Here is a 13,895-nt window from a genome sequence, read left to right as displayed (position 1 = left end):
GCTGTCACAGGGAACATGCACCGTCCCCTGGCTGACAGGGGCCTTTCCCAAACCCAGCAGCTCTTCACTGTGAAGTGTTACTCCCGCATGAAGTCACACTTGCAGCTGTGTAGAGTTCTCCATATTAAGAGGGAGGGTATAAATAACAGGTGAACTGCGGGACTCCTACCATTAGCAGGAAACAGCCGTCACCATGGATACTGATAGATGCATTGCTTGCTCAGCTGTCGGCTTATTTTATGAGCTGTTTTCCTGCAAATGCAAAGCATCCCTAAACAATAAAACAAAATCAATATGCTTTATAAGGCCTGCATGATATGTTCTTTTTAAAATACGCTTGGACATATAAGTAGAATAAATTCAGGGACAATATGATGCTTTTATTTCTGCATAATAACGACACCACATTTTCTGGGATTTCTTCTGAACCCACCTTGATGGGTGAGGAGAATGCAGCATATTTATGCAATGTTTTTGCAATTCCCCAGTTTGGCACGGCAAGGGTTTATAGTCCACTTCTCCCACTATCCACTGTGGTTTGGGATGGCCTTTAATATGGCGAACCTTCCACGCATTCACACAACACAGAGGCGGAGTGGGAAGGGCGAGGGTGTAGTGGAAAGAATGGGACTGAGCCCCCGTCTGTCTGCACGTCTGTCTCCACAGACACTCACAGCGCTGCAGCATCCCAACATCACCAGGTGCAGTGGAGCAAAACCTACTATGTGTGCGTGCGAGGGAGAGGGGAGGGAGGGGGGCGTTGTCGCTGGGGGAAGATGAAAGGAGGAGAGAGAGAGGGAGAGAGAGAGGGGGCTGGCAAGGTGGCGGGATTTGTGTTGAAGCCTGTGCTCTGTCAGACATGCGCAAGAGCGTCAGCAGCAGCAGCAGCACCAACACCAACGCGGCGCTGCGTTTCCGCCTTGGCTGAGCGGCGCACACAGCCGAGAGGGGAGGGGAGGGAAGCCGAGAAGAGGAGCGGAGCCACCGAGACGCAGTGGGGCACAGCACGGACTGCGAGCAAATTACACCGACGCACCAACATCCCCGGCAGCCCGTCTCCAATATTTCCACGCCAAGAAGCGACCTGTGCGGTAGCGCGCCCAGAGCCTTCCAGCATGGAGACTGCGCTAAAAAACAAGCACTAAAATGTGAGATTTACAGAGGAAATCAGAAGAGAGAAAGAGAGAGCGCGTGTGTGTGAATGTGTGCGAGAGAAAGTGGTTATCCCCTTTATCCTTTGCGGGTGATCTCAATTGTGTGCTCTGCAGTCTGAAAATGAAGAAGTTCAACATCAGGAAGGTGCTGGACGGCTTGAAAGAGGTGTCCTCCTCCACCCCGTCTGTCCAAGTGGGGCCACAGGAGAACCATCTGATCCAGGAGACCCTCCAGTCCGAGCATTTCCAGCTCTGCAAGGTGGGCGAAGCCTGATGATTTATTTCTGTTATTATACAGCTTTCGCATTTTTTTTATTAGTCACAGTTTGCACTGCGCTTATCCCATCTCAGGATACAGCAGGTGCAAGTGAGCTCCACACAATAAATTAATTAATCGGCAAAGCATTTTTGCTCTGGAGTCTAAAGTACAGCGAGCACCTGCTGGATAAGGCTTTATAATCATTTGACAAGAATCCTGTTTAAAAAGATTTAATCGTTAGAGCCTCCTGTGCTTGTCCAAGCCAAAGGCAGCCTGTAACGTACACTGCGCATACTGTATGGCGAATGCGCTCTGGCTACAGGACAATAAACATTAGTAAGTTCCTGTATGATTATATGTATGCATTTCCTCTTTTTCTCAAACCAACTTAATATTGATTATTATTATTATGATGGTAGTATTTATATGGGTTTTATCCTCTGTGAAAAACCCCATCAATTGCTGCATGTGTGTTTGTCATGAACTGTCATATCGAGGGGTTGGGCCAAACTGATCCTCTCTTGCATAATCTGCTGGGTTTGGATTAGCAAAACGGTGGTTTGTGGTTGGTGTGTGTGTGTGTGAGCGTGTTTCATCATCTACTTTTGCTTTGTCTTTTCCTCGCAGTGTCTCCTCCATCTCCATCTCCATCCTCTTCTTCCCCCACCTCTCTCCCCTCTCATCCTCTCTCTCTCTCTCTCTCTCTCTCTCTCTCTCTCTCTCTCTCTCTCTCTCTCTCTCTCTCTCTCTCTCTCTCTCTCTCTCACACACACACACACACACACACACACACACACACACACACATACACATACACACACTACTTTACCCCTAGATCATTGATCCATTGGGGACTGATGGCGCCTGAAGTGTGTGGGGGCCTGTTTGAAAAAAAAGGCTTGCCCTTCTCTGTCTGAATTGGCCACAACAATGGATGGGGTTAATAAACACTCATGCAGTTTACAAACTGTGTATTCTACATCTTAGCCCACTATAATGTAAAGTCAGGTGAGCCCCAATGCTTTGGTGTGGCCTTTTTTTATCGACATCACTGTGTGCTTGCTATTGTTTTCTTCAGATATTTAACCTGCACAATTGTAACTGGCTTGTATGTGGTTTCTTTTTAAAGTTTTGACTCAAAAATTACAATTTTTTAGATTTATTTGTATTTTTTTAAAGAGATAGTTTTTATTTTTTGAAGATTGGTAGTATGAGGTACCTATACAAAGTCAGTGTATTACCTGCAGGAGATTGTAGTCGGCAGGCTCCGGTTTGGAGAAACAAACAGGAGTACTGCCACTAAAGCTAAGCAATGTACTGCTGTGGATGGGGTCAGCAGCAAAAACTCAATTGCAGTTTAAGTGTACATTATATCTTGAATATTTTCACTGCTTTACCTTGCAGTCAAACAGCCCTGTTTAAGCTTATGCTGGAGGAACTGAAGTTATATCCTATCTATGCTTTCTTCAAAGCCACCAGACTCCATTGACAAAAACAGCAATTTTAGCTATCAGAACAAGGGAGTTGCTGGTCTACACTGCCTTGATCTGTTAGTTTGTTTGTGGTATTCTGTCACTTGGTGAATCTGAAACTATCCTTTTTAGACTCCAAAGTCACAAAATAACACACAAGCTAACAGATCAAGGCAGCGGTAGCCTAGAAAGTCCCACGCTCTATGAGGTAAAATTACCGCTTTTGTCAATGAAGTCTGGTGGCTTTAAAGAGAGCATAGATAATCTTAATTTTTTTTAGTTTGACCTTTTTTTTAGATGTCTAATATTTTGTTTAGCTGATTATGGTTAATACCTCATACAACGCTACTTAAAAAATTAACTATCCCTTTAACAGCTTGTAAATTTAGGCTTGTGTACTTGTTTTTCTTATTGGATAAGATGCAGAGAACATACATGTTTAGACTGTTAGCTACTACAGTCTACCATTGATAGGTTTTACCTTATTTTACATGGCAGAGTTTCTGTGTGTCTCTAGAGCTCAGATTCATGTCATGTCATTGTTGACCTTGTCTGATTTAGAGACACCAACAACCAAACAAAAACATAAGGTACAGAAGGCGAAGGCTAGGGGAGGTGAACTTCTTAAAACTGCAATTCATTCTGTCAGAAGTAATAAGTTAGAGTGCCTGAAGTAATAACTAGTAAGCATATCTAGAGCCAAGTCAACTCACCTGAGGGCTAAGTGGATATTGAGGTTGGAAACACTGGAGGGATTGCATGTCTAAATATGTCTATCAACAGCCAGACATCTGATGGGTGTCTCTTTGAACAAGACTCCATCCTCCCTCCTGCACCTTCACTGTCTGTCTGGACAGAAACTCTCAGTAATGTCTCTCTGCGGAGAAGGCAGGTGTCTCTGCTGCACTGAGTGCTTCTTATGTAACATGCTTTAGCCTTCTGCCGCTAAGCAAACAAATCCAACAGCCCACCACCAGCTGACTGATGCCATAAAGCAGTCGCACACACAAACGTACAGGGAGCGGACAAAAAAAACAAAAACAGAAACACCTTTCCATACAGTGCACTCCATTAAAAAGGCAACAAATCATAACGAAACACTTCTCTTTGGTTTGTTTTCCGTGTTTTTTATTCCCAGACTTCAGTGTAATCACGACTCCATGTGGGAGGCAGTGAGAGAAGGAAAACGAGATAAAAAGTGAAACGGGAGAGAAGAAATCTCAAAATAGGCCCGTGATTATAAAAGGATCCTAAATAGCGAAGCCAAATATCAGCTATCACGAAGAACAGAGTAACGGTGCATAGAAAGAGCATTTGTTCCTCTCTTTCGTTTTCTCTTGTCTGCGCAATTTCAGGCTTTACATTTCTGTTTCATAACACTTTCCGTATCCATCTGGGCCATTTGTTTACCAAAATCATGTGTGTGATATCCCTTGACAAAACAACACTCCTGCTGTGAATTGCAAATTGATAACGCATTCTTTTTTTCTCTCCCCCCCTCTGCACATCTCTCAGACCGTCCGTCATGGCTTCCCCTACCAGCCGTCGGCCATGGCTTTCGACCCCGTGCAGAAGATACTGGCCATCGGCACCCAGAGTGGAGCTCTCAGATTGTATCCTTTCACTTGTCATTGCCAGTGTTATAGGTGACTGTGGCCCGTGGCAGCTCCTTTGGGTGCCTGCATCCCGGGGAGGCAGCAGCAGGTAAGTGAACAGATGTCTGAGCTGCCACAGTCAGATGCTTATGCGCATTGGTGGGGTTTCAGGATATTTTTAGAGCATGCTGAAGAGTTTTTCAGTAACAAGCTCCAGATGTTGTCACACGGAAAGATAAAGCTTAAAACATAGACCAACTCAGCTGTGCTTGAATCCCATATTTTAGCTGCTTTTGCTCTCATTGCTGACACATTTAAACCTTGTAAAACCCACCTGCCCAAGTAGGGTAAAGGGTAGGATTAGGGTTAGGGCTAGACCCCTCCCAGTATTGTTGAGTCAAAGCTTGTAACAGAAGAACTGAAAGGCCAAAAATGCATGTATAAGGCTTCATTTAAAAGGTTACATCTTCTTGTTTCTGAAACATTTTGTTCATCCTACGCCTTAGATTTATCCCTTAGGTGGGCAGGTGGGTTTAGAAAGGTTTTATCACAAGAAAGCTGATGACTGAAAACTCCACACATATTGCAGTATATGCTGCAGTTGAGGTGGAGAATTAAGCAGTTGAGGTACGTTGTGTCGGCTTCCTTGCAATATGAGGACATTTACACAAACAAGGACAACAGCTTGTGATGAAATGGCACTGCAGGGAGTCGTATAGCTTCAGAGAACGCCTGCGAGCTTGCCTGTGTCAGGCTCGCTTTTACAGGTCCTCCATGTGTTCTCATGCCTGTCCGACAACCTTTGCCAGCTCATTACGGTGTGATGAAGAGCTGTCCGCCTGACTGTCCCTCGTTCCCACCTGCTGGCAGTTATGGCTGCGGCTCGGTCTCGATCACCTGCACTGGAGAGGTGAGGATAAAAACAGAGCAGAGTGAGCAGAGAGAGTCTACTAGACTTCCATGTACCTTTGGTGTGTTTTCTGAGCGAGGCAGACAGAGGAGATCATGACGCATCACTTTTTCTGAAAATGATTCGAAAGATTTACAGATTCAAAAGCTGCTCTATTTTGGATGAAGACATTCTTGGTTTCTGTCACGTATTAGAAGATAGGCGATGAAATCCCTCCTCTGGTAAAATGTCAGGGCTGATGCAGGAACTGGTGAATAAGCTTAATGGGGCTTATGGCTTGCTGGCTGGTACATTACTCCTGTGAGCTCCAGACGGGGTAAACTCAAAAAATCTTTACTCGTGGTGTAAAAGAAGCCAATCAGCTTAGAGATCAGAATGCATTCTTCCTCAGACTAGACCGGGTTTAACTGAAATGATCTTGTCGGATGGTTCCTACTGGCTGAAACTGGCCACTTTGAAATCGAATGAACACAGGAATCTCTTGTGTTTGAGTGATGTGGATCTGATAGAGTCTTATCGGAGTCAGGGGAAGGTGAATTGGGAGTCATCCATCTATTCTTTGGTTCTGGTTCTCTTCTTCTGTCATTTGCTGTTTAGTCAGCCCGTTCTCTTTATCTGATGACAACGATACCAGCGTGGCATAATGGAGATTTCACCATTCATATTTTTTATGCTGCAGCTTGTGGTTTTTTTATATAATGTGTTTTGATTAAGACTAGACACTACAGGCCAAAACATGTTTTTTATCCACTGGTCAATTATGTGATTTTGGGCTATTTTGCTTCTTCTTTCAGACTAGTGGAAAGAAAACAAAATTTACTACTTTCTGTCTATTTGCATCTGTAGATTTCTCCGACATTTACCAGTAGCATTAGATAATGCCATATATGCATATTTAAATATAAAATAATTGTTTAATTCTAAGTAATCAACTTGGGAAGCCTAATGGTTATATCTATTTTTTTATTTAAACCTGTTGTCTTGCAAAATTTATGAAATATAACAATAAATATGCCGATTTCTCAAAACGATATTTCTTTTTCATACTTTTAGGCAGAAAGTGCCACTTTAATAGCATTTATATGCACCAAACTTTCCAGTTTCATTCCTGTCTATATTCTGAATGTTATTTTTCTTCATAAATCATTCATAGCCTGATTTATACAACATTTTATTCCTAGAAACATAGCGAAAATGGATTTATAATGGCTGTTGACAGTATTTTCTGATTTATGGAGTGACAAAAAGAGATATATCCAAACTTCCCACTGTAAAAACCCTTTACTCTAATTTGACAACAAAATGAAACAAGAGTTTTGATCATTTGCATGTTTGAACACAACATTTCAGAAAACTTTTCATACAAAAAATGTTTACTTAATCATCATAGAAAGATTCATGGTAACAATTTGTATTTTTCCCAATTCATGTGTCGTGTCTCGTCTTTATCTGGTTGCATGCTGAGTGACATCCTTCAACTCCTGCGCTGATACACATCTATGTCCTAGAGGTCATTAGTTTTGCCACTTGCAGCTCCTGGTGTGCATGCATTGTTGTTGTGTGTTTGTTTGCCTGGATGGCCTGCCAGGACATTTGGCTGCGCCCCTTCTCCCATGGAGGATTACAGGAAGTGGCAGATCAAGGGCCTCAGCCTGGCAGCGTGGCAGAGGACTGAGAATTACAGCAGGAACCGGAGGTGTCTGTGGATGTGTACATGTGCAAAAGCGAATATGTGGCACATGTGTGAGTGCGTGCGCGAATCCTCCGAGGAGACGGTTGATCCCTCTAGCCATAAAGCCAATCACTTCTCTGATCCCCCCCTAAAACTGTCCCGTGTTTGATGCTCGCCACTGACTCTGCTGCTGCTTCCACAGTCCAGCTGGGAAGATGACAATGTCCCTTTGGTGTTGTCTGGAGGAGAGAAAGAGAAGAGGGGGGATAGAGAAAGAGGTTGGCGGGAGAGCCGGTGGAGAGGACAGGCCGATAGAGCAGAGAGAGAGGGAATAGATAGGAAAGAGTGAGAGAGGCAGGCAATCCCCTGCTTCAAGATCTAATGGCCAAGAATAGAATCCTTATTGATCTGTGTGTGGTAATGCACTGAGACAGATATGCCCAAGTGCACACACCGCTGTCAATTGTTTTCTGTGCAATTTCTCAGCAGCGAAAATAAGTCGTGAGCATTTGGAAAACAGGTTTCGCTGTGCAAGCAGTGCACGCACATTTGCTATTCATCGGATTAGCGGTGTAATTTCGGGAAAATAAGCAGAAATGCTGTGTTCGAAAATGCTGAATTATAAAAGCTTCCTTTGAGTGTTGAGACATAGGGATGGCGATAAGATGCAGGGCTGCACAAAGAAGAAGGAACCTTCATTCTTGACCAGAGTAAACCAAATGTGTTGCACTGGTGCTGCTTGTCACTGTATCTAATTTGGCTCAAAGCCAACACCAGACCCTTTGGCTGGTAGTTTAATGGTCTTGCTGCTAAACAACATCAGCAGCAGGCTGTTGACACACATCACTGACACATTTTGTACTTACATTTGCAACTATATCTGGGTGTGGCATTTGGACACAGACAATGGCAACTCCCACTTGTGGATTCACCATCCAATAGATTGAAAATGCTCTTCAAATGTTTATCCAATGAGAGTTGTGGGTTGAATATATATAATTGCCTTTGTGTCTTTGTTCTGTTTGACTTGCTATTGTGTTGAAAAGTTAGTGTTTGCACAGTTAAAGGCTTTAAATGGCTTAGTGCGCTCCAGTCCTTTCTTTTCCTTTGGAATTTGTTTGTCCTTGAGGTGAGAAGTAAATGATTCAGTCTCAAGCTGCTGGAAGATGCACAGGGAAAACCTGTTTCCATGTTGACACATACTGCTGGTATCATAAAGCCAGCAAAACAGGTGAGGCTGAGCTGCATCCGCTCATCAACCATATAATGTGATAAGCTAATCAAAATGTTTATTGATATCTATCAGCCTCCAGACAGAAAGATTACATTTTCCAAAGCATCCAGGCTAATCTGAGGGGAAACACTCACAATACGAGAGAAAAAATGTCTGAAAAAAAGTCTGTGCTACACCTTTATAATTAAAAAAATAAGAATTATTATCAGCATCTGTGACCTGCAGGGCGGGGAATGGAACCTCAATCATTTCTGAATACCAACCAAAATTAGTCTGCAGAATCGAGGATCAAAAACTGTGAAAATCTGTCGTTTACTTATTTCCTTTATAAATGGCAATCTGGAAATTCATTTTTGACTGTATTTATTCAAAAGAAGTTCTTGTATGACTGCTTGTGTTTAAACAACATCAAAAAACAAAAGAAATGTATCTAATGCCAATGGCGATACAAGATTTCAAACAATACCCAGAACCCTTATCCCATTTTTTTTAATAAACAGCTTTCCAGTAATTGGAAAAATCCATTAAGATGGTGATAGCTGTAGGTTGTCTGTCCGTCCCATTATCATAAATGCAATATTGGGTATTTTTGAGATATTTGGCACAAACGCCCATTTCGGTTTAAAGATGAAGGATGAGATTTTGTAGCTCAAAGGTCAAGGTCACTGTGACCTTACATAACATTTGCTTTTGGCCATAAGTCAAGAATTCATACTCTAATTATGACAAAAATTCCCACAGATGGCAGAAATGTCTAACAGGGTAAAATGATAATGTGATGACATTTTATACCTAAAGGTCAACTTCACTGTGACATCATAATATTTAACACTTTTCCGGCCGTTATTCATCTCCATAACTCGGGAGCAGAAGGGCAGATTGTGACCATATTTCACATTTGGTTGGATACTGAATAGGTGGCACTAATATTTGGTGCTCACATTGAAACTATAGTGATTGTATAGATCTTTTTTAAGGTGTGTGTAAAGGTGTGTGTCCAGGATCCACGTTTGGCCCCATAAATAATTTTAATACATTTTATTAAACTCATTCAAAGTCTTCACGACATGTATTATGTGAATCTGGACGGACATTGATGTTAACTGCAACCTGGCTGGTTAGCGTAGGCATACAACCGAGAGGTGGTAATTCTGGTTCCAATAGAAAAAAGTCACCACCCTTGATAATTGAAATTTATACTCTGCTGATCCAGTTCGTGTGTTAAAGGCAGGCAGAATGTGGGTGGAAATTACCAATTTTTCTAGAGCACCATGTAATGGGAGATTCTGTCACTCCCTGACAGAAAACATGGCACAGGGGACTTATGGGATGGTTTTGGCAGCTTACCGCCATCAAACTGCAGTCATTAGCATGTGTATGTATTTTTGTGCATGTGTCTATTTGCTGGGTGGTTTGCAGCTGTGTGTGTTACAATGTGGCGACTAATCTCTGCAGAGAGAGGCGGCTCTTTACTGGTGGTGGCCAGGAGAGATGGCAGCACTATAACTCAGAGACTCCCTGTGAGCCAGCAATTGATCAAATTGTCACTCCATGCTCTGCCAGATTATCTCATCGGCAGGCACAGGACATCATAGGACTCACACATACAAATGGGGACACACACACAGTCACACACAGAGTTATTATTTCAGGATAGACATTCGGAGGTGGCAGAGGTAACACACATTTCTGCGTTCACACACAGGCATATGATGGTCGATGACTTATACAAATGTTAGCGGACGTGCACACGCAAATACTGTATGTGTGCCGACATACACAGGAGGGCAAACGTTTGCACATGCGGGCAGACAGCGGAGCACACATGTTTGCAGAGATAACTTTGTACACACACATACAGGCTCTGCAGTGACTGGCAGTGGCTCTGTGCAGCTTTTGGTCGTAGCTCGGATCGACTATGACACATCTTCGTCATTAATCTTCCTTCTGATTCGCTCAGTAACTGTGCGACCCTCCAAGCTTCGTCTGCAGTCAGAGGAGGACCTCGCCGAGCCACGAGTTACCTGATAGGACTGCTGAATGGGAATTATTTGAAATGTTGAAATCGAAATTGTAGCTCAGCAGGAGATGTTTGAATTCCATTGGTATGGCACGTACAAAGGAAAGTGGGCAATCTCTTCAGAGCCTCACAGTGTGTGTGCATGCATATTTGATGACAAACTTTGATGGCATGTCAATGTATTTTAGTGTATGTGATATAAGTTCTTGTTTCACAGAGTAGATCACAGAAGCCTCTAAGACAGGCTTGTCCAAACTATTCCACAAAGGGCCGTGTGGCTGCAGGTTTTCATTCCAACCAAGCAGCAGCACACCAGACTTGACTCAGTTAATCAACTGATCTCAGTCTTCAGACAGTTGATTGGTCAAACTGTGTGCTTTTGCTTGGTTGAAACGAAAATCTGCGGCCACACGGCCCTTTGTGGAATAGTTTGGACATGCCTGCTCTAAGAGAACACTGGATATATATAATTTATAAGTGCAATCTTTTTTTTTTTTTTGACTAATCGGAATTTCATTTCCTAACCCTAGCCCTTTTGATAATTGATTGAAAAGTAGTTTTCATGCAAAAATGACCTTTAAAATATGGAGATTTTCTGCTTTCTCAGTTTAATACAATATAGTATTAAACTGAATATCTTTGGTGTTTAGACTGATGAAACAAGACATTTAAAGACATCAGCTTTGAGAAGCTGGAATGGACATTTTTCCCAGAGATGAGGACTTGAGTCATTGTAACTTGAATTTGAATCTATTTTGGTGGCTTAAAACTTGACTTGGTGGAAAATGACTTGAGACACAACTTGGACTTGGAAATTAAAGACTCTTGACTTCACTTGACTTTAGACTTGATGACTCAAACTATTTGTGTTCATCCTATGTTTTCTGTTCAAATATCAATAATTAAAACTGTTCATCATTGTAAATATACTTGTGTACCTGTTATGCATAGAGAATTTGAAGTCATTTGAAGACTCATTTTAAGACTGCAGTATCTTAGGGGGAAAAAGTGACCCGACTATGAAATGACAAATGTAACATAAAACAAACCAAATTACAGTGCAGGGAGAGACAGAAAACCCAAATGGGCTTATTTGAAGCCTCTAATGTTAAAATGTCACAATATTATAAAGAACACAACGTTAATATACAGAAAATAATATGACTGCCTTAAAGTGGTGAAAAAGTAATCTATATATAACATAAAACAACAAGAATATCAGAAACAGAAAATATGAGAGTAAGATGAGTGAAAGTGTGCCTTTGGCGCGTGCATGTCAATATGAATAAAACTCGACTTTCACCAATGACTCGACTTGACTAGACTTCCTCAGGAAAAAATTACTCTGCATTTGCTACAAAGTTGGACCGAATGGTTTGAGTCACAAGTCTGAATTTTTGACTACTGTAGTTTGACATTTTAGAGACCAGATGATTCACTGAGAAAATAATCTGCAGATTAATCAATAATAAAAATAATTGTTAGTTGCAGCCCAAGATTATGGTCATGGTTTTTGATTATAATGGGCCAGAGACTCTGCGGCTTCTTCTTTTTGCATATCTTCAACATCTTCACAGCAAATGGTGAAAAAGTGTTTGCATCAAACTCTCTTTCCAGTTTATTGCCTAAAGAGTGTGGAAGCTTCTTTTCAGGTCACAGATCATTTGTTTATTCATTTATTCTTCTATCTGTTTTGTTGCATCTTTATTCTCTTCCTCTTTTTCTCTCTCCCCTCATTGGGGTTGACAGTTGCGAGCTAGCTCATCTAGATGGCTCTCCGTAGCGCAGACTGGGCCTGGGGTTGTGTGTTTGTGTCTGTGTTCAGTTATGCAATGCGCTGGAGCTTGGCAAGGCAAAGATGAGGCTGACTGAGACAGAAACAGTCTCATCAAAGGAGTTGAGCTGCTGCTGCCGCTACTGTGTCAGATACAGCATGTGGTATGCGTGAGCAGCTGGAGCGTGTACATGTGTGATCAATTAGGGCTGAACAATTAATCAAATTTTTATTGTCGCAATATGGACGAGTGCAATATCCAAACTGCAGGAGCCACAACATTTATTAAAATAATTTCAATTTAGTATTGTGGTGTTGCAGAGACTTGCACACCTACAAATTGAATTATACAGACTTCAAAAAAATATCTTTGTGTGATGCAGATCCTTATGAATAAATTACACAATCCTTTAAAATTCACACAAATATGCAAAAATGAGCTTACGTTTCAAAATTGTGAATCATATTGAAATTTCTATATATCAAATATAGAATTTAGATACTTTATCCAGATTGTTAAGCCCTGATCAATCAATCAACATATTCTCATAAACGGGTTTGTATGATTTGTAATTTTTCAGTACGATTTGTATGATATACTACAAAGAATAATGTGATTATCACTGTTTTCAACACGTTAACACACCATGATTTCTGTTTTAAACATGTTGTAAAACGGTTATGTTTAGGCACAAATAGCACTTGCTTAAGATTAGCCACCTGAACTACTTGACTCAGTTTAGGAAAAAATAACAGGGTTAAGCTAACATACTACTTCCAGATATAACTTACACGAACACCGGTCTTGTGGTTGAAAATTCTAGGTTTCTTCGGGCCATTTGCCTGATAGCGGACCGACATGGCTTTTAACATTATTATGTGGCTTTGTCCATGAACACAATTTAATGGGGATAGCTATGAATTCTAGTGCATTCGTTTTGTTGGAATAACTGTAAACTGGATCAATGCATGTCTTAATTTTATATATACTTTACAGCGAGCAATGTTGCATCTGTCTCTTCTAGGAAAACTCATTACTGTTTTATTCCAGTGTCTGTGGTTAGCGGGTTAGTTAGCAGAAGCATATGGGAGGGGATAAAACTCTGAAAAAGAGGAGAGGTATCACGCAAAATCAAGAGGGATTAGTGTCTCATCCCAGTTGACCTCATTTTACTTTTCACATAAGCGGGACAAGGATTGGTGAAGAAAAAAAAAGAAGACAGAATAGCTTGACATAAAGTGTTTCTATCGTGTCTGAGTGTGTGAGAGCCGGTACTGTAGGATTGGAAGAGTCGGCTTGTGCCTGCCAGATGGCATTTTAAAAGAAATATTCGGAAGTATAGTCCGCGGTGAGGTCACCAGAGAGCTGTTGAGATGCGGCTTTCGTGTCAGTTCAGTGCACATCAACTTTACACCATTACTGGAACACGGTATGTTTGCGTGCGTGCCTGCGAACCTGTTTCGCTGTAGTGAAGTACTCTTAATCAAAGACCCCTTGTGCACCGGGTTTCATCTTTCATGCTCTCCAAAAAGCACTCAGCTCCCTCTGTTCTATCGGTTCTTCGAAATGGAAAAGGAATTTTGCTGCATCAGGACCACAACAATGTAGTTGCTGCCTCTCTCTGTCCAATATCCTGACAGTGTGTCCTGCTTAAGTCCTTTAGCCTTGACAAGCCCCAAATGGGATCCGGGTTTAGGATGATTAAAGTTGCGCTGCCATGTTGCTTCTCTTCAATAATTTAGTGTACATTTAACTCCAGCTTTTACTCCCCTTGCTCCATGTCCCTTATCTCTGCCAATTTCTG

The 13,895-nt window shown here is 41.8% G+C and overlaps 1 protein-coding gene across 2 annotated transcripts in view; it reads left to right on the top strand.

Annotated features, from left to right (window-relative positions):
* The first annotated feature begins 1,032 nt into the window (after positions 1-1,032).
* Positions 1,033-13,895, top strand: part of stxbp5a (syntaxin binding protein 5a (tomosyn)) — a 121,943-nt gene continuing 109,080 nt past the window's right edge. The window contains exons 1-3 of one of the 2 annotated variants that reach the window (XM_059355896.1): positions 1,033-1,148; positions 1,269-1,413; positions 4,401-4,498. In XM_059355896.1, the coding sequence (XP_059211879.1) occupies positions 1,276-1,413; positions 4,401-4,498 (236 nt within the window). In that variant the 5' untranslated portion in view covers positions 1,033-1,148; positions 1,269-1,275. The other variant, XM_059355897.1, reaches the window with a different exon arrangement.

This window comes from Centropristis striata, chromosome 18, assembly GCF_030273125.1.
Source record: "Centropristis striata isolate RG_2023a ecotype Rhode Island chromosome 18, C.striata_1.0, whole genome shotgun sequence".
Taxonomy (NCBI): Eukaryota; Metazoa; Chordata; class Actinopteri; order Perciformes; family Serranidae; genus Centropristis; species Centropristis striata.
The sequence above is the reverse complement of the archived record's forward strand: the minus strand, read 5'-3'. Positions and strand labels throughout refer to the sequence as shown.